The sequence below is a fragment of the Nicotiana sylvestris genome, chromosome 8, assembly GCF_000393655.2.
Source record: "Nicotiana sylvestris chromosome 8, ASM39365v2, whole genome shotgun sequence".
Lineage (NCBI taxonomy): Eukaryota > Viridiplantae > Streptophyta > Magnoliopsida > Solanales > Solanaceae > Nicotiana > Nicotiana sylvestris.
The window spans coordinates 216,666,047-216,686,809 of NC_091064.1; the positions used below are offsets into that span (position 1 = coordinate 216,666,047).

At 34.9% G+C, this 20,763-nt stretch overlaps 4 protein-coding genes across 15 annotated transcripts; all 4 read left to right on the plus strand.

The window, feature by feature from the left end:
• Nucleotides 1–1,508: 1,508 nt before the first annotated feature.
• Nucleotides 1,509–19,473, plus strand: LOC104229432 (sufE-like protein 1, chloroplastic/mitochondrial). 12 transcript variants are annotated; one of them, XR_011401682.1, is made up of 11 exons: nt 1,509–2,840; nt 3,099–3,223; nt 8,403–8,481; nt 11,673–11,756; nt 11,835–11,897; nt 17,081–17,134; nt 17,545–17,668; nt 17,838–17,969; nt 18,357–18,495; nt 18,707–18,755; nt 19,073–19,473. XR_011401682.1 is itself a non-coding variant. In XM_009782084.2 (2 exons), exon 1 carries the CDS (start codon nt 1,595–1,597, stop codon nt 2,798–2,800), a length of 1,206 nt encoding a protein of 401 aa, XP_009780386.2. In that variant the 5' UTR covers nt 1,509–1,594; the 3' UTR covers nt 2,801–2,840; nt 3,099–3,280. The 12 variants fall into 12 exon arrangements, 1 of the variants encoding a protein (XP_009780386.2); XR_011401678.1 differs by having other exon boundaries at nt 17,562–17,668; XR_011401686.1 differs by having other exon boundaries at nt 17,562–17,668; nt 18,381–18,495.
• LOC138876351 (uncharacterized) lies at nt 12,717–13,601 on the plus strand. Its single transcript, XM_070155263.1, has one exon. It carries the CDS (start codon nt 12,717–12,719, stop codon nt 13,599–13,601), a length of 885 nt encoding a protein of 294 aa, XP_070011364.1.
• On the plus strand, nt 13,771–14,310 carry LOC138876352 (uncharacterized). The gene has a single exon (XM_070155264.1). The coding sequence runs from the start codon at nt 13,771–13,773 to the stop codon at nt 14,308–14,310; it is 540 nt and encodes a 179-aa protein (XP_070011365.1).
• Nucleotides 15,016–18,467, plus strand: LOC138876353 (uncharacterized). The gene is made up of 4 exons (XM_070155265.1): nt 15,016–15,329; nt 17,081–17,134; nt 17,545–17,668; nt 18,357–18,467. Exons 1-4 carry the CDS (start codon nt 15,016–15,018, stop codon nt 18,465–18,467), a joined length of 603 nt encoding a protein of 200 aa, XP_070011366.1.
• Nucleotides 19,474–20,763: the final 1,290 nt, after the last annotated feature.

Here is a 20,763-nt window from a genome sequence, read left to right on the forward strand (position 1 = left end):
ATCGCATTAATTTGGATATCCACATTAGATAAGAATATGCATTCATCATCACGAATCTACTTTTTTAAAATTCAAATACACTCCATTTTCTCTTTTCATAATTTATTTACTAGACAACCACTACTCAAGTATGCCCCATATCTCTAGACAAATAATGAGCTCCACCATTTTTTTACATCTCCCAAAATCCCTCTTGTCCTCTTTTTGAGAAAATTTTATCGTTGTCATGCTTCTTTTTTCACTTTATTTAAAACCTCGCCAATTTCTTTTTCACCTGCACTTCGTCCTCAAGATGATGCTTGTACTTCGCTTCCATTATTGAAAATGGTTTTGCACGTCACTTAGAAAGAACCATCTTCTACTTTTTCGATGATAGTGGTTTCTTGTATTGAGTTAAATAGAAGAAAAGTAATGTCACCTTGCATACTCGAATCTAAAGAGCTGGGAGTTTTCTATTTAGATTTTGGAAAAAAGTTATCTATATCTTGTAGCTTTTTGGGGCTTTGATATTCCGTCATATGCTTTATGTTTGAAATTTTTATCTTTAACGCTTTTCTAGTCCAACAATTATGCTGGTGTCTTCTTTTTTAACATATAAAATATAAATGAGAGTTTCCACAATGTTCTCACGAAAATCTAACCCTTTGTTCTTCACTCATTTTGCTCGTTTCAAACTCTTGCTTCTGTAATTACTTCCCCTATTCCAACCAACATTGCATTAGCAGCCAGGGAAAGGGTGGAGGGAAGAGAGAATTTGAAGATAGGAATGAAGGTGTTATCCGTTTACTTTAATTTTTTTCTTTTCATTTTCTTATTTTAGCCGCTTTTCTAACCAAAAATAAGGGGCCATATTTGTCCATCTAGAATTCAAAATTGAGCAACTTTATCCCTCTTTAGACTTTTGGTCTCATATTACCTATGTCACTATAAAAAGATCTCCTTTTTTCCTTGATCACTAATGAAAATCTAATTTATGCACAATCTTAAAATAAATTTAAAAGTAAAGGAGTAAATTTCAATATTTTTTTCTTGAAGAATTTGGCTACATGGAACTCACCAATTTATTAGTACTCCTTGAACGACAAGGAAAGGCACGAGACAATTTGTTAAAGGCAAAAGATATGAATAAACAAAAATGTGTAATGAGGGAAAAATTGAGAAACTCAAGATAGTATAAGACAACTTTGACCTTTTCCTTTGATCAAAATCACTCTCTATTCATGCTCATTTAAAATAATACATCAAAAACTCATGAAATTGAAGGATGAAAAATAGAAATCGTTTTAAGTAGGTATATTTGCTATTAAGCCTTAATTATAAGCATTACTCTCTTTGTCTCGGTTTGTGTGGCATTGTTCAGATTTTGAGGGCAAAATAAGTTTTTCCTTGATTTCATATATCTTTTAAATATTTTAAATTAATAATTATTATAACTTACAGTATTTTGAATAACCCACAAAAGCGAACCTAATCTGAAAAATTTACCCTTCCAGCGAGGCTGAAAATGCAATTAGCTGGCTACAAACAAACAGACAGTTCTCTGCTCTCTTGTCTTGTAGGAGTAGCAGTAGGCTGTAACAAGGTTGGCGGTGGTATGCTAAGTGAGGCACGTTTTCCATCTCTTGGCTCTCTTTTCTCTCGAATCCTCCGTTCTTCCCTCCACCACCACCGCCACCACCAACAACAACTAAGTTCAACATCAAACCTACCATTTTCTCTTTCACCTTATCTGATGTCGATTTCCACCAAAATCCCGCACCCTCTCCTCCATCACCCTAATTCTCCATCCCTTAATAAAGCCCTAAAACCCTCTTCTTCTTCTTTACATTCTACACCCAATAAATTAACCTTCTTTAGATCCATTACTATTGAAAAAATCTCCACAAAATCAATTTTTGCTACTCCCACAAGTGCTTCTTCACAACCCTCATCACCTCTCCAACCCATTGAAGAGCTCCCACCGAAACTCCAAGAAATCGTCAAACTCTTTCAAGCAGTCGAACAACCAAAGGCTAAATACGAGCAACTCTTATTTTACGGTAAAAATTTAAACTCACTTGACGCAAAATACAAGACCACTGAAAATAAAGTTCAGGGTTGTGTTTCACAGGTTTGGGTTAGGGCTTATTTTGATTCGGAGAAAAATGTGATCTTTGAGGCTGATTCTGATTCGGTACTCACTAAAGGGCTTGCTGCTTTGTTGGTTCTGGGTCTATCTGGTCGGCCCGTTGAAGAGATTATAAAAGTTTCACCTGATTTTGCTGTCCTTTTAGGGCTGCAACAAAGCTTAACTCCTTCTAGGAATAATGGGTTTTTGAATATGTTGAAGCTGATGCAGAAAAAGGCACTGCAGTTGTACGTTGAAGCTGAAAAGGCTGCTGATTTAGGCCATAGCGAATCCTTAAATGCCTCGATTGAGGCTTCTTCGTTGGGCAGTGTTAATGTTAATGGAAATGTTGAGTCTAGAGAGAGTACTGATGTTAGTGGGAATAATGTGAGTGGTGGTGGTGGTGATGATGGTGTTTTGAGGAGTAGAGGGATGAGAATTAAAGAGAGGCTGGAGAAGGAACTTAGGCCTGTCGAATTGGAAGTTGAAGATATATCTTATCAGCACGCAGGGCATGCTGGGGTTAGAGGCAGTGACGGAGAGACACATTTTAATTTAAGAGTGGTTTCTAAGGAATTTGAAGGGAAGAGTTTGGTTAAGAGGCATAGGATGATTTATGATTTGCTGCAAGATGAGTTGCAGAATGGATTACACGCGTTGTCAATCGTGGCGAAGATGCCCTCTGAACTCTGAAGTTGGTAGTAGATGAATTGAACGGCCGGCGTCTAGAGAGGTCTGGTCCTGTAAACTTTTCGTCCTTGTGGATTTTATTGAAATTTATACCTCATAGTAACTAATAGCATGACACCCTGAGAAGTACTGGATTCTTTCTTTTGTCATGAGCATCTGAATAAAGTAGTTATTGAAGTATTTAAAACTAAGTTTTTCTTTCCCTCCCAAGAATTAGATCAATACAGAGCTTCAATTGTCTTATCTACTGTTGTAATTTGGTTGCTTCAATCTTATCCAAATTTCTTTGTGACATACTTAGACTTAGGTTTGGACATGCTAACCAAAATTCAGGAATGGTAAACTCAATATTTTGAGCGCCAGAATTGTGCAAATTATTGTCCTGCTAGCAATCAAATGTTTATCCATTTATTCTGCAACGACATGGTAATTTTTTTCTAATTTCAGCTCAACTTAATGAAATACAATTACAATTATCTTTTGTTAGTAGTTTTACAATGTGAAGCCTTTCATGTTTATGATAACTTTAGAACAACAACAGTTATCAAAAAACTTAAGAACAACAGCAACAGCTATACCTCTGGGGATGATATATCTAAAGAAGTCTTATCTCTGGGGAACTATGATTACGGTCTCAATGAACCAAAGTGATCCACAAATTCTGCTGAAGTACTGCAGGAAGTGATAATTTGAGTTGCATTAATTTTGTTATCTGAAGGTTCTTGCACGTATTTATGTATGCTATAGAAAGATTTGTTATATGCCACTTTTGCTCTTGTTACTTTATTTAATTTTGACCAAGCACATCAACGACCCCTTATACTTGTCAAAGTTTTTAATTTAGATACCTTATCTAAGGGTATTACCTATTGAACACCCGATTTTAGCTGAAAATATACCTATTAAACACTCCATTAACAATAATTTTAAAGAACACGACACATGATGGTTAAACGTGCTGATGTGGCAAAATGTCAAACGAAAACAGGACACATGGCCGACTATTTTGACTTTTGGTCCTTCTTCGCTTCTTTCTTCTCTCTCTCTCGCACGCTCGTGTTTTACACCCAAACCTATCTACTAGGGTACATACTTGGGTGGAGTTCTAGCGCTTGAAGCCTTGAACAGGGGTGTATTGATGCTGGCACTTGCACGCAAAGAGAGTGATGAAAATAAAGGAAGATCTAGTGCCCCTTTGAGTTACAAATGACCGGAGGGTGGATTCATAATGTTCACTGTTGACTTTGTTGCCTTCTTCTGGATGTCACCATTCAAGTCCATGGTGACACTTCTAATTTATAGTTCTCTATACAATTCAACCTCCATCACAAGCAAGATTCCTGAGCCCTGTTATCTTTTCCTGACTTAAATTCCTCAGAAGTTCAAACCGCATTTGATTCTATTTGCAGTCCGTCTTCATACACGAATACTGCCATTTCTATCCTTGAAGGCAAAGATCAAGAACACAATTGGACCCTTCACAAGTAAGAAGTAGTGATAATGGTGAAAGAGACATCATTGTAACGAGGCTGAGAGTGGAGTTTCATCTCTTGTTTTAAGAAGCATAAGATATCCTTTCAACTTCTTTAGGGATGTATGCCCGAATATATAACCCCCCTCTCTCTCTCTCTCTCTTTATATATACATATATAGTGTTTCGAGGTATGATTTTCAAGGATGATTTAAGGTGCATCAGGGTGCTGGTTATGTAGAGGGAGAGATTTGTTGGGTCTGTCTGATGGGGTGTTAGTGCTGCTATGCTTGTGATTCTTGACTTCATGCTGGTCTTCTCAGCTACAATCTGGTGGTGAGCACCATGAGGTAAGTGTAGAATATTGTGCTTGAGTGTATGTGTCTGTTTGTGCTGATGGCCTTGGGAAGAAGCTTGGTATTTGATGGAGTTAAGTGTCATGCTCTAAAGATGAAGAAAAGGAGGAGAAAGGAAAAACAAAACGAAAAATTTGTCTTTTTTTTTTTCTTTCTATTGGCATGTGGTTTTGGACTTATGTCAGCTTAAAATAAACTCAGCTCACGCTCTCAAAGGGTGTGTAATACAGATATTGTGCCATGTCAGTGCATTATTAATAGGTAAATTTTCAACTATAATATCGGGTGTTCGATAGGTTAGACCCTTATAAGGTGTTTAAATGGAAATTTTTACCAAGCTCAGGGGCTGTCAATGTACTTGACCATTTAATTTTGGAAAAATGTAATATACAGAAATAATTACTAGTTTTTTTTTGGGATGGGGGGTTGGGGTGGGGGGAGCATGGGGATGGTGAAGAAGTTAGATATTGCTGCATTCTTGGGCTTTTGAGAAAGTTTCCTTCAGACTAGTATTTGTGGTTCTACTTGATTGTTTACAGATTTTAATTCCCCTTTTGTTAATTTCAATTTGGTTACTTCACCGGCTAAGGGTCAAGTTGATTGGTAATTTTATAAGAAAAATAATAAAAAGGACAAAGACCTGCTGATTCTTTTTTCTTTTTTTAAAATTTTTTGAAGCCCGGACACGTGTTAGTGCTTCTTCCGCTATATTTCCCTCAGTGTTATCAAAGGCGTGCTTAAGCCCTAATGCGAGGCTCAAAACATGTTGAGCGCTTCAGTGTTGTTATCAAGGTTCCAAGACATACTTTTCCTTGCCAATGAGTGTAATCTTGAAGAGGCGACACTAAGCAATTGATATTTTACTTTGTCGTAAATTTTTTTCAATTTCTTTGTCCTTATATTTGGTATTCATGCTTATTGATATTATCTTGGGCTACACATACATATTTATATTTTTTCTCCATTTGCGCCTTTTTTCATTAAAGCCCACCTTAGAGCTTTTTTGCGCTTTTCGCCTTTGATAACGTTGATTTCCCTCAATTTAAACTAATCCGGACTACATATTATCTATGAGGTTTGATATTTTTAAAAGCTTCTTAGCAAATCAATGACTTCTGTATCCCTTCATTATTTCGGAACAATTTGTTTTGTTAGCTGCATTTATTGTAGAAGAAAACCAACTCTGAAAATGATGTCTTGCCGACGTATGATTTGTTTTCATGTAAAATGCGTGGCAACCTGTGCCTTTTTACTAGAGAACAATGCTACAATGTATGAGAAGTGTTTAGCTAGCTAATTCATACGGATAGGTGTGGAACTCTGGGGATTAGCCTTGTATTTTTCAGTGGCTGAAGTTGACTTAACCAACCCTTATAAGGTGTTTAAATGAAAAACTTTACCAAGCTTAAGGGGCTGTATTGCTGCATTCTTCGGCTTTTGGAAAGTTGCCTTCAGACTAGAATTTGTTGTTCTACTTGATTGTTTACAGATTTCAATTCCCCTTTTGTTCTTTTTAATTTGGTTACTTCACCAGCTAAGAGTCAAATTGATTGGTAACGTTATAAGAAAAAATAATAAAAAGGACAAAGACCTGCTGATTCTTTTTTTGAAAAGTTTTTGGAGTCCGGACACACGTTAGTGCTTCTTTCGCTGGCTGGCTATATTTCCCTCAATTTAACTATTCCTGACTACGTATTATCTATGAGTTCTGATAGTTTTAAAAGCTTCTTAGCAACTTAATGAGTTCTGTATCCCTCCATTTTTCGGAACAATTTATTTTTATTAGCTGCATTTATTGTAGAAGAAAACTGATTCTGAAAAATATGTCTTGCCGACGTATGATTTATTTCCATGTCAAATGTGTGGCAACTTATGCCTTATTGCTAGAATACAATGCTGCAATGTATGAGTAGTGTTTAGCTAGCTAATTCATATGGATAAGTGTGGAACTCTGGGGATTAACCTTGTATTTTTCAGTGGCTGAAGTTGATTTCACCGACGTGGTCTTACTAAAGGGTCATGCCTTCTACGTTTTTGTTTTCTTCCTTTTTTGACATTTATTCATTCTTTTCTCCTGTTGATAATAATGGCTGAAGTTCCTTCCAAGGATGGGTGTATATCGATCATTAGCAATTCTGCTGGTGTAGTTGATTATAACAACAACAACAACAACACACCCAGTAAAAATCCCCCGGTGTAGTTGATTATGTGAGGCACATAATTTGTAGTTGATTATATGAGGCACATAATTTGTTTGTTTGCGACCTACACACTTTTTACATTTGTTGGTTGTGCAATATTTTGTGATGAGTCTTTGATTATCACGTAGTACTTGTGCAGGATTAAGATCTATCTTTACAATTCAAATCATCTAGTCCAATTTCTATTACTACGTTAGTTTGCACTTTATCCATCTTGTGTGCATCAATGTGGAGTATATACTAAAGGTCTCCTGGTATTGCTGCTATTTTCAAGTTTCAGGCTGATCAAACCACTTTATATGCAGATTTTTTGCCTGAGCTTTCCCAGTTGGGAGAGAAATTTATGCATATATTATGTGTTAGTTACCTTGAATGGAGCATATTTTCATATCATGCCTTTTATTCAAATAGCAACTTGGCATAAGACACTGGGTTCAGTAGACTCGACTGAGTATGAAATACTATGCTGTTATTTAAAGAAATTAAAACAAAGAAGAAACAAAGATTGCCAATTGTATCGCAACTTTTGGGACTGGAGTCTGGTGCTTCTTTGGATCCTTGGGATTGTGCATTACCATGACTTAAATACTGAAGATGAAAAACATATAGCTTAGTTGTAGGGAAATGGTGGTGTTGGGATTTTATGGTTCGAAAGAGAAGGGAAGCTTTTAAGAATTTATCAGGTGGAGCAGCACATTTTGCTCCATTACTGTTATGTGATCCATTACTGTGAAAGAATATTTTTGTACGTTTCCATCTTATTAGCAAGAACAAATAGAACTCAACTGGCATTGTTGTATACCAGTATTTATCGTATGGAAGAAGTCATCTTTCTGCCTTTTCACCTACAACTATATACGGGCGCTAAAAGCACCCGGCAATGGACTTGTCATCGGCACCATTTCCAAAAAAAAAAAAGGACTTGTCATCTCTAATTAGCATCTGCTATGCAATCAGTAAAGAGTTAATACTGTTTTAATTCTCATCTTGTAAGGTTCTCTTATCAACAGTTCTGTTCTTGCTTTCTTTTGAAGTTTGAGAGCTAGATTTGATGCAAATAAACTAAGCTAAACAACAATTACCTACTGTCTTTCTCCTCCGTTTTGACTTAAATATTGTACTAGTTCATTTTCTATTAGACGCTCTGAAAGTATAGCTCGATATTACAATACTAGTGTATCATTCTAACTCCTCCAACAGATGTATTTACCAATCCCCAACAACTTTAAACAACATGTTAGCTTTGTAAGCATTAAAATACTTAGCAAAGTATTGAAAGAGTTATGGGGCATTACATTCTCCACTGCTTAAAAACATTCATGTTGGCCCCAGTGGCCTTTATTCCTCCAAAATTATTCTTCATATATAGAAGCCGCTTGGAAGCAGGTCAGGGTCGTCATGCCTGCTTCCAAAGGGCTATTTTAGTCTTTTCGTTAATTTTGCTAACAGTTAACACGTGTAGGGTAACTTTGACGGGTGGTGCGATATAAGACCTCCCTCTGCCAGCGCTTAATCCCTCCTTCTGTTCATCCTCTTTTTTTCTCTGCTTCAATGATCGATTTCTTTCTATTTTATAGTGATTAAAAACGTGGTTCAAATAAGAAAATTGGTAGATTAACAAATTCTGTGACTGGCTTGGTTTCTACAGCTGAACTGGTTAGTTTGCACTTCCTATTGTTCTTTGTCTTTGTTTTATATTTTATTGTACCAGTTATTTATTCGGAAAAAGGTTTAAAATTGCTGCAATTTATGGGTGTTGCTGTGTATTCTTGTTTTTTTATGCTTTACCTAATTTTTTACTTGGCAAATCTATATGCTTAACCTAATTTTGAGCTGTAAAATTGGAGCTTAAACCTAATTTCTTTGGCTTGTTCCCATTGCTAAGCTTGAAATTCAACTAATCTTCTACTTAGAGAACGTACTCACCCAGAGCTTATTTCTAATTTGAGATGCGTATACACGTGATGGGAGCATGACAGAGTAGACTTCATAACATTGGAGTGAGCCTCTTCAGTTCTGTGGTTAAGAGTGGTAATTCCAATTGAAAAAGCCCTAAATTTGTTTTTCTCATTCCCACTCGCATTCTTTGATAATAGATTGGTTGATTTTAGCTGTTCCGAGATTGATGTTATCAGTTTAATGTTCGGTACTTATAGTTGCAGCCTTGCAGGTTAAGGTTATGTGAAGGTTTTAAATATTAGTTTCGAGTCATAAAAAATGAAGGCCAATACATTCAATACTTGACAAACAAATTGTTATTTCATCTTTCCCCAATTTGCAATTGCTTTTATGCTCTTCTAGATTCTGCATTTAGTTCGTTTTGGCTGTTTTAAGGTACTAAATGATTTTTCTTTATTTAGGTGTTGCATTTAATCTGGTTTATCGTTTATTCATGTATACTGTATCATTTTGTTAACTCACTTGCTAGAGAGTTGTTTTAGTTAGATAGGTTCTCTTTCATGTCAGGTTACATTGTGAGTTCTTTCTACTGTTGTTTCTGTTGCATTCAGTCTTGTTTCAAGTTTCTCAGATTATCCATTGGTCTTCCTCTGATTTTCTTATATATCTCTATTTTCGTCCTCTTAGTTAAACTAGCCCATTGTCACTGCCAGTTAGGACTCCATGTGTTTAGGGTAGCCTTGCTATTAAATCAGTATAGCACACATTTCTATATTTTACTTTAGATCATCTTCTGTTCATCTTAAGGTTTAAATGTTTAAAACGATACTTAAACAGCTCTTTGTGGTTCCATAATAATTACTCATGGAGGATTCTTCTAGCTTCAGGATATAAAATTCTTAAGCTAACTCTTATATTAGGTATTTTTCATACTATTCATCCTTGACTATTAATAGTTACTACTTTTCATGGTTATACATTTGTTAAATTACTTATTTCATTGGGAAACATTTTGCATGTGCAGAAGTTAAGGTGACCACTTTGGGGAAAAAACCCCTTATCTGCTCTTGAAGTTCTTTTCTCTACATCTATTACGTATTTAAGAATAGGTCAATGTCGTTCGGAAGGAAAATCACACCTTCATTGGCATTTTTAAGAGCCGAAATTCAAGGATTTGCGACACTCTATTCTTCTGTGCTTAGGACATACGATTCCCTCTAGGTATTCTGTTTATGTTGTTACTATATTATTTTAATTATTATTAGGGTAAACAACACAATTTCACAATATTTTCTTCTTAGTTTCTCCTCTGGTGAAGTAATGCTTGAATAGAGTTCTTTTGTTAAAGCCTAAAGAAATATCTCAGATAAAAGAACATGCTCAATGTAAACTGGTAGGATTACATGAAATCGTGATAGAGTGACACTTCATATATTAACTAACTTTTCATAAGGTGCCGAGAGATTTATCTAAGGTGAGTTGCTACAAAGATCCTTAAATCATAGGTTTAAGTAACTCTTCGTGATGCGTTGCAAAAGGATCCTCCTGGTCCATTCTTGTTCTTTATTTACCCCATATTCTACTCCACAATCAGTGGGTGCATGAGTGTTCCGCACGACATATAAATTACCAAGTGGATCCCATCTTCTCCTGATTTCTTGCACATGAAGCTCCATGTATGGTCGACAGGTTTTATTTTTCCTTTTATTTAAAATTTGTCGTTACTAATTCTAAATAAGGGTCTTACTTTGTACTCTAATTTGCCTTCTAGCAATTTGGAACGTTTTGTTTTGCTAATTGTACCCGCTGATACGTGGTCTTAGTATCTAAATATACTGTCTAACTTTGTATCTACTTGTAGGTCTCGATTATCCATTTTGTTATTAAATTAATAAAAATGGAGTATAATAAATTTACTGGGCTCTACGTTGACTTCCTTTTGCGCTTTCTTCATGTTGTTGTAATTTATATATTGACTTTGTACCTTGTTTGTTGTATGTCACTTTATTTTTGAATTATGCAGCTTCGTTAAAGTAAAGCTTTAGCCAAGCCATGAATAGATCAATGAGTTTCTGTTAAAAATTGATTACGTTCACCATTTTTTCACTATTTCAAAGAGTTTTCTTTCCTTTTTGTTCCAATATTTTTCATCTCCTGACTTTTGAATGCGTACAAGGAAAACTCAAGTTTCCAGGCTTCAATTACAGTAAAAGTTCTGCCTAGAATAAGTTAAAGCTATTACTTTTGCTACTTCATTTCTTATATGTCACATTCTGTGAATTATGGAACTTTATGAACATAAAGCGTTGACATAATTGTTAATAGGTCAAGGATTTTGTGGTTTGTTCCATCTATCTGTTATCTTTTTTCTCGATTCATTTATGGTGTAAACTGTCATATTTTTAGTGATGTATAAATATTGTAGTGATAGAACTATTTGGACATTTGTAGTGTGTCTATACTTCCAATTGAACTATAAATCTCTGTTAAACTTTTATAGATTGCTCGAACTGCAGATGTCGACCGATAAAAAACCTTTGGCATCATCTTGCTGCCCGTAGAAAAGGAAGCAATACTCGGTAGAAACAGTTTCTAAAATTAACGATAGGAGACGTGATCTGTACAAACAGTTGCCAGGTGATAAAAGAGAGTTGCTTTTAGCGCAACGACGATCAAAAAAGCTTGAACTAAAAAAGGGTCAAAGCGTGCTACTTAAATATGCCAAACAAGCTGCTGGGTTTGAATTATCGACACCAAAACTCTAACAATTGTTGAGCCACTATGTCTTATCCCGACAGATTAAAAGCAAAAAATGATTTAATCCAGAAAAAGACCCATTTACACACTCTTTGTAGACATAAATATATGCATGTATATATGTGTTATGTTTCGTGATTATACTTAAATACAATTTTCTCTTGCTAAACATATTTGGATTCGGATGTTAGCCGGTATATCTTCCATTGCCGGCCCAGTAGCTGGTTGTGACATAGGAAAAAATATTACCGATCACTTCTCCGTTTTTGAACATGGTAAGTGAATGAAAATATGTTGTTTCAGTTTGATTGTACTCTCTTTTAGTATATTAATAAGAATTGTTTGTATATTAGGCTCGACCTCTGGTGCATCCTATGACCAACACCATACTGAGACATCTGTCGTCACAAATAAAGGTTTGTCTCGCTTTAATCTTATCACAACATTTATTACTGCTCTCTTCTCAACACTAATAGGATATATTTATTTTGTTGTAGCAATGGTTCAGTTAAATTGATGTCACATGAAATGCCTAATGAACTCTTGAATCTATATTTAGGCAATACCGAAGAATCGGAACACTTCCGTACCTACCTTAGACTATACAACAATATGTTTGCATTTACTTCACTTGGAGTGAACTACGACAAAGCACTAGCAAAAAGAAACCAAGGAATTTATACATTTAAAGTACAAGGTCAAATGTATCACTTCATAAATGATTTGATTCCAACAAATCGTCAACCAAGAAATTTACAGTTGTATTTTTATGATGAGAACACAGAAATATTTAATCGAATGGCTTCCTCTGATATACTTCGATAGTCGGTTGTTGAGAAGCTAATGGATATACTGAAGATAAATCCTTATTGTATCTTCTTGAAATATCTGATACATATCCCAGAATTATCAAATTTTTATATTGCATTGAGATGCGGCTTTGGCTTAGATCAACGAATATATAACTTGCCAGCTGTGTCAGAGGTAGCAGCATTATGGTTAGAACAAGAAACAAACAATAATAGCTCCGCACCCCATATCCGCATTTATACTCACAGTAACAAAAGCCAGTTAGTAAATTACTACTATGGCTGCTATGATCCTTTGCAATATCCGCTTTTATTCCTTATGGTCAAAACGGATGGCATTGCGGTATTCCAAAAATCGTGTAACCTAACAATAAATTGAGAAAGCGAGCTTACTATGAGACTGAGCAGCTTCCGAGCGTTTCTAACATGTCTTCAATTGATGGACTACTTGATATGGAAGCTGATGTTTTGGAAAAGGGGAAACGGAAAAGGAATAATATTTCTTGTCGTGAATACTACTGTTACAAACTCCAAATGAGAGACAATGAAGAAAATGACGTTTTACATTCTGGCAGATTATTTCAACAATACTCAGTTGATGAATTCATAAAAATAGAAACTCAGAGGTTAGATTTTGCCTCATTTAACCAAGATTTATTTCGGATTGATGTACTACAAGGACTTTTGGATATCCTAAGACTTGGCGAAAGAGAAGCTTCTAAGACAGTAAAACAAAACTTTCTTCCGACAAGTTTTACGGGTGGTCCGAGAGATATGCGCCAGCGTTACATGGATGCTATTGCGTTAGTGCAACATTTTGGAAAACCTGATATATTTCTGACCATGACATGTAATCCCTCTTGGCCCGAAATTAAGCAACATTTGCTCCCAACAAATGAAACTCAAAATAGGCCTGATTTAATTAGCCGAGTGTTCAAAGCAAAGGTAGAAGAGATCAAGACAGAGATATTAAAAAGAAACATATTTGGAAAAGTTGCAGCTTATATGTACACTATAGAATTTCAAAAACGCGGTCTTCCACATGCTCATTTTCTTATTATACTTACTGATGACTACAAGTTATTAACGCCTGAGGCTTATGACAAATTTGTCTGTGCTGAGCTGCCCGATCCTGATACAAACTCTTACTTACATAAGCTTGTTATTAAACACATGATGCATGGGCCTTGTGGCCATTTAAATCCTACTAATTCATGTACGAAAAGAAATGAGTGTAAATTTAAGTACCCCAAGAGCTTCGTTGGTGAGACAACAAAAGGAAAGAACTCATATCCGATTTATAGAAGATGAAACACTGGTAAATCTGTAAAAGTTAGAAAATAATTTCTTGATAACTCATGAGTTGTTCCTTATAATCTTTATCTGTTGTGCAAGTATAATTGTCATATAAATGTAGAGGTTTGCTCTGATATTAAAGTGTTGAAATATATATACAAAATATATTTGTAAAGGGCATGATATGATTTCATTTGGCTTACACGAAGATAACACAAATATACAAATAGATGAGATAAAAGAGTATCAATCTGCTAGATGGGTGTCACCTCCGGAAGCTATGTGGCGTTTATTTGCATTTGCTATCAATGAAATGACTCCAAGTGTTTATCACCTCCAGCTACATCTTGATGGACTACAGTTTGTCTCTTTTAAAAAAATTGACACAATAGACAATATCCTGAAAAACCCTATGATTAAGAAAACAATGCTGTCAGAATTTTTTTTGATGAATGAAACAAACAAAGATGCTAAAGAACTTAAGTTGTTGTATAAAGATTTTCCGCAATACTTCTTATGGTCATCTACCTATAAAATGTGGACTCGACGACAACGAGGTCATATTATCGGCCGTGTTGTAACATGTCATCCAACAGAAGGAGAAAGATATTACCTTAGATTATTACTAATGAATGTGAGAGCTCCAAAATCATTTGAAGATCTTCTGAGAGTAAAAGAGATATGCTGCGACACATTTAGAGAATCTGCGGAAAAAAGAGGATAGTTGCACTGCGACAACAGCTTGGTTGAATGTATGTCAGAGGCTGTATGTTATCAAATGCCTTATAGTTTAAGATGTTTATTTGCTACAATATTAGTACATTGCAGCCCCGACAATCTAAGGGAACTGTGGGAACAATTTGAAGCTTCAATGTCCGAAGACTTTAAGAACCTAGCCAATGTAACGACAAAAGATATCCACCTTGTTGTCCTAAATCACATCAATGATATACTATATTCTATGGGCCATGATATTAATGAGTTCAACCTTGTTTCCGAAACTATCACATCTTCGAAAATGGCAAATGAAGCGAAGGAAGTATATTTCGAAAGAAGCATCATTGTGAGTAACGAAGATTTACTGATGCATAGAAAATTAAATAAAGAACAGAAAATGGCATACAACGTTATCCTTCAGAGAGTATTTGCCAACAAATCAGGAGTATTTTTTATTGATGGTCCTGGAGGAAGTGGTAAGACATTCTTATATTGTGCCTTATTAGCAATTGTGAGATCTAAAGGATTTGTAGCATTAGCAACAGCAACCTCCGGTGTTGCAGCTTCGATCCTTCCGGGAGGATGAACAGTTCATTCACGTTTTAAATTTCCGATTAATATCGATGAAAAGTTCTCTTGCAATATCAGTAAGCAAAGTTCACTAGCGTCTTTGATTCGCGATGCAAATTTAATTGTGTGGGATGAAGTATCGATGGTGAAAAAAAACGTGATTGAAGCATTAGACTCTTTTCTGAAAGATATAATGGATACAAATATACTTTTTGGTGGAAAAGTTGTTGTGTTTGATGGAGATTTTAGACAATCTCTTCCTGTGGTTCGAAGTGGAAAAAAAAAAGACTTCATTCGAGAAAGCATATTGAACTCCGAAATATGGAATGAGCTTGAAAAACTACGATTATCAGAGAATATGCGTGCGAAAACTGATCCATCTTTCTGTGAATATTTGATGCGAATTGGAAATGGAAAAGAAAAGACAAACATGGATGGTAAAATAAAAATTCCGAGGTCTTTCATTGTTCCTTATATTACTGAAAAAGAATCACTGGATTTTTTATTTAACATAATATATCCTGATTTGCATACGCGTCTTCACGACAACTTCCCATGTTAAAGGAAAAATAAAACCTGTCGACCATACATGGAGCTTCATGTGCAAGAAATCAGGAGAAGATGAGATCCACTTGGTAATTTATATGTCGTGCGGAACACTCATGCACCCACTGATTGTGGAGTAGAATATGGGGTAAATAAAGAACAAGAATAGACCAGGAGGATCCTTTTGCAACTCATCACGAAGAGAGACTTGAACCTATGATTTAAGGATCTTTGTAGCAACTCACCTTAGATAAATCTCTTGATAAATAATAGACTTATAGCTCAATTTCCTAATGACTCCAAGACATTTGTTGCATGGATGAAACTGTTGAATCCAATGATCAGAGCCAGTTTGAGGGTTTTCTACATTCATTAAACCCTACCGGTTTGCCTCCTTACAAATTAATCTTGAAGAAAAATTAAAATTGTCCTGTTATGTTGCTGCGAAACTTAAATCCTTGTGAAGGTTTATGCAATGGTACACGACTAGTATGCTGTGATTTTAAGAGCCGTGTGTTATAAGTGCTAAAATTGCAAGCGGTGATTTTAAAGATACACATGTATTTATTCGTAGAATACTGTTGTTATCTTCAGATAATGAGAAGTTACCTATCCCATTTAAAAGAACACAATTTCCAATACGCCTGTGTTTTGCAATGACAATAAATAAAGCGCAAGGACAAACATTAGATTATATTGGTATTTATTTACGCGAGCCAGTGTTTTCTCATGGTCAGCTATATGTTGCTTTATCAAGAGCAAAAGGTTCAAATCGTATAAAAATATTAATCCACCTACCATAGATAACGATTATGACCAATCTACATATAACATAGTATACGATGAAATCATTCAAAAAGTCCTTCTATAACTTCGCAGCTTTGTTGTTCATATTCCTTGTGTGACCATACATGCACTAAATAAGAGTTGGCTTATGTATTTGCAAATCCTTGCTAAATTTTTACTTTTCTCAAATGTTTACATTGTGAAATTTCCCGAGCAACAATCAGTGGAAATATTCGTCTTTCCAAATCTATATGTACAAAAGCTTATTACATATTTATCTGATTTTTGTTCAACTCTGTGAAGCTGTCCTGGCTGATTTTTACATAACGAAAAAAATTCATGTTTTTAACTCCTTCCGTGTTCAAATAATATTGTGACACAATCGGTGGAAATATTCGTCTTTCCAAATCTATATGTACAAAAGCTTATTACATATTTATCTGATTTTTGTTCAACTCTGTGAAGCTGTCCTGGCTGATTTTTACATAACGAAAAAAATTCATGTTTTTAACTCCTTCTGTGTTCAAATAATATTGTGACACAGTCGGTCCCAAGCCCAGACAAAGGAGGAGGGTCTATTGTCTATTGGTATAACAGTTGTATTTTTATTTTTCCAGTTGCACATACTCACAGTGAATTGGTAATGTTACTATGTATTTAAATTTATTCATTTATTATTAAAATATATATGCTGCTCTATCAAAATTATTTCCTCTTATAAAATTTTATATGCCACAATTCAATATGTTGGCAAAAGAGAATCTATTGTTCATCTAAAAAACGAAATGAGAATTAAGTTAAAAACTTATTCATCTTATATTTTGATGCTTTTATATTCCCTTACTGCTTAGTAACACACGTAATCTGTATTGCAGGTATGTCAAAGTGATCCTACAAAGTAAAATGCTTCCACATCTTGGTACTAAAAGGTATTGTGACCCTAACCAAGTTGCAATATAGTAATTTCATTTTCTACCTTAAACATTGTTACATTTCTTTATTTTGTATAGATATCTTGGCATATTTCAATGATGTCATCAGTTTTACTACCGGAAAATGGTTGGACAATTTGTTCAGATATAATATTCGTTATCTTGTTTTTGCATTGCTACGATGGATACAATTTCTAGAAAAAACCATAGATTTTTAAGACTTTACACAGTGATTATGTTTCATAACTTGTGTATTTGTTGTTTATTTTTCTTAATAATGAAGGGAATAGGTCCGTCTCATATTTATGATTATTTTATAGTTATATATGATATAGAAACTCCATAATAAGAAAAAAAATTGTTGCTCTGCAACTTTTGTGGGTAGTGATTTTACTTTTTAAAATCAGATATAAAATTGGCGTAGGGACAGCTGAGGGGCTGCGATATCTTCATGAGGGAGATCAAAGAATAACTATCCACAGAGATATTAAGGCTGCAAATATATTGCTTACTAAGGACTTTGAATCTCAGGTATTATTATGATTGTCATAGTTGTTATTGGTATAAAGTAACCTCTACTTACTGGAGATAGTATTTTAAGTTTCTCACTTACTGACCTTAGTATCATATGAATCCTAATGAATCTTGTGTAAAGGGTCTCAGCTGCTTGAGCCTTGAATATTTCCTTTTTGTCTTTCAGATTTGTGATTTTGGCCTTGCCAAATGGTTGCCAGAGTGATGGACTCACCTCACTGTACCAAAATTTGAAGGCACATTTGAGTTAGTATACTGTTGAGAGGAGATTCATATGGGGTGGACTGCCTCAAACTTGGTAAGTTTCAAAGTTGTTTTAAGTCATAATGGAGTAAACAGAGATAAATCCAATATTTTAATAACAAGTGCAATCACAGTTACTATTTTTAGCTTGAGTAATATGTACATACACCAAAAAAAACTTAAAACGAATGAACACTTAATCAAATCTATTTAGTAGCTCGTATTTAGCTGGTGATAAGTTATTGTTTAACACAGCTGATCCTAAGCCCGGACAAAGGAAAAGGGTTTACTGTCTATTAGCAGTAACAATTGTGTTTTTATTTTCTGATTCAAATGTATTCACTGTCAATTGGTTATGTTAGCAATATCTTTTTCAGCTTAGTTTGCTACACTTTTTGGCATTTAGTAAGAAAAAACTTTTGAATCTGTTACAATTGTACAGATTTTTATTGTTGCTGGTGTAAAGGAATCACAACATTTCAAAAGAGAGCAATTAGAGCATGGAATACAAACAAAGAGGGCTCGAGCGAGACAACAGAGACCACTGCTGTAAATTAATGCGAATAAAGACAACTGATCAGGTGAATTAAATTCTGTACCAGTAACTCTCTTGGTTTTGATTATTAGGAGTGGAAGTTACAGATTCCATGTATTTGTAGTACCTTCGCTTGCGCATGAATTTGAAACTTTGTTCTATATCACTCAATGGTTCTTTGCCTAAGCATAATCAGCAACTCAAACAGTAAGTTGAGGCAAATAAGCTCATCCACATTCCAAATATTGCTCTTTCAGGTGATAAGCCTACACAGCCATTGTCACAGGAAAAAGCTTGTCAAGAAAGGTATAGACACTTTCACCTCAGAGTAGCGTACCACTGTAAAATGAATGATTTAGAAAGCTGACTGAAGTACAATAAATTTTAGTTATCTTTGACTAGTAGTGCCATTACTTTCATAGATAATTTGCCTGACTCGAATAGCAAGAAGTAAGTGAGTAATGTAGCCAATTGTGTATATTAATAGCAAGCTGCTAATTGGATCCTGTTTTATAAGATTATTAAGAAGCAAATTATTCACTTTGTCCTCTTTCACTATTTGATTTAGAATTGAAATTAGGAATATGTTCCATCTCATTCGGTTTTTTCTTTGTCGCTGCTAGGTTTTGAAGCACCACCTTAATCTGTCCTAAAAATGAAAATTCCTGGAATTACTCGTCTCTGCAATACCGTAAAGCACGTTATGCTGAAGACAAACGACAACATTGCTTGTGAGCCTGAGATTTTTTGTTCTTCTACATAGAGTCTGTTGGAATGAGTAATGATACCAACAGTTCTGTTACTTTTCCACCGTCGATAGTTTAAAGGTATTTCTCTTATTGATTTGGAATTTGACCCTATGTAGGCTACTAAGCAATATTTATTCACTGTTAGGCTCATGCTATTCAATGTATTCTTGCTTTTTTGGTACTACTTTGAACATTTTACGAGCTTGAAACACTGTCTTTCATGCCGGTAGCTAATGTATTCATTTTACCCCGATTCAGAAAATTACTTTATCTTCTTCAGTTTCTTGCGAATTCTCATGTCTAAATTCAGGAGAGAAACCACAGAGCAAAAATATGCTTAATATTTGTTACAATCAACAAACAACTTTAGACTACAAATTGTTGGGCCCATGCGGAGCATGGGCAACGTTATCTAGTTTATATAGAAAAGGCTTGTTTGGTCGACCAACGGCATAAATGACATTTGCTCTGCCATTAATTATTTAAGTATAAAACCGCTTTATTTCCTTCACAATATATCTGACACAAATTCTTGAACTCTCCCTATCTTTCTGAAGTACTACTCTCTTAGTATATCCGTTCTTCTTCTCTAATTTCAGGTAAGTCCTCAATTTTGATTTAATCTTCTTCTACTTTTCAAAAATTTGTTGGTATTACGATGAAAATAATTGTTGCTGTTATTATTCATTTTAACTTTCTCTTCTATATCCTCGTTCATCCCATATTCTAAAGAAAAGTGAACTAGTGAAGGTCTTATTTTGGGCAAAATAGTTTCTAGGTCTTGTGCAATTTCTCGAATTTTAGACTGCTTTGCGAATTTCTGGTTACTATTCGGTAAAGAATAACTGGTATTGTGCAAGACTGCATTTTAGGGAAACACATGCTCCTAAATTTCATGTCACTATCTTCAAATATCCGCTGCTATTAAGGTATCTCTTTTAGGCCTTGTTCTCTGGTAATACGTTTATTGCTCAACTTCAGAGTTCTCCTTCGCTTCTTACAAGTATCATCTCTCTATTTTGGAGTGTTTCTCAACTCTCTTATGTACTTTTTTCTGTTCTTCAGGCCTCTTAGTTAATTTAATGGTAAATATTTTTAGGATTCTCACCTTAAGCTATTCTTAAATTAGAAATCAAAATCTATAGTCTCTAGATTTCTCATATATTTTCATTTAAACCCTATAAAAATTTGTCTTTATTGGACACATGTGACATGCTAAATCTTATCCAAAAGAATGAAAGTGGACGATGAGCAGTTAATGGAAGTGGTATAGGTGAGCATCACAATGTTTGTAATCTGTGCAAAGATATAAATATTCGTTGGCATGTGTTCTTCTATCTTTTAGTATTATATGAATGCGCATGTGGCTGTGACTGTTTTAAACTATTCTTTGTATTTAAAGGAGTTACATTTCCCATGCACTTGGTGTATCATTATGCTACCATCAAACCAAGTGATGTCCGGAATCTTAGTGGTAGGTATCTTTTCATTAATTTGCAAAATCTTGATTATTGGTGTTGTGGCTTACTAGAACGATCAACAGTTGTATTGGCAATCCCCATCAC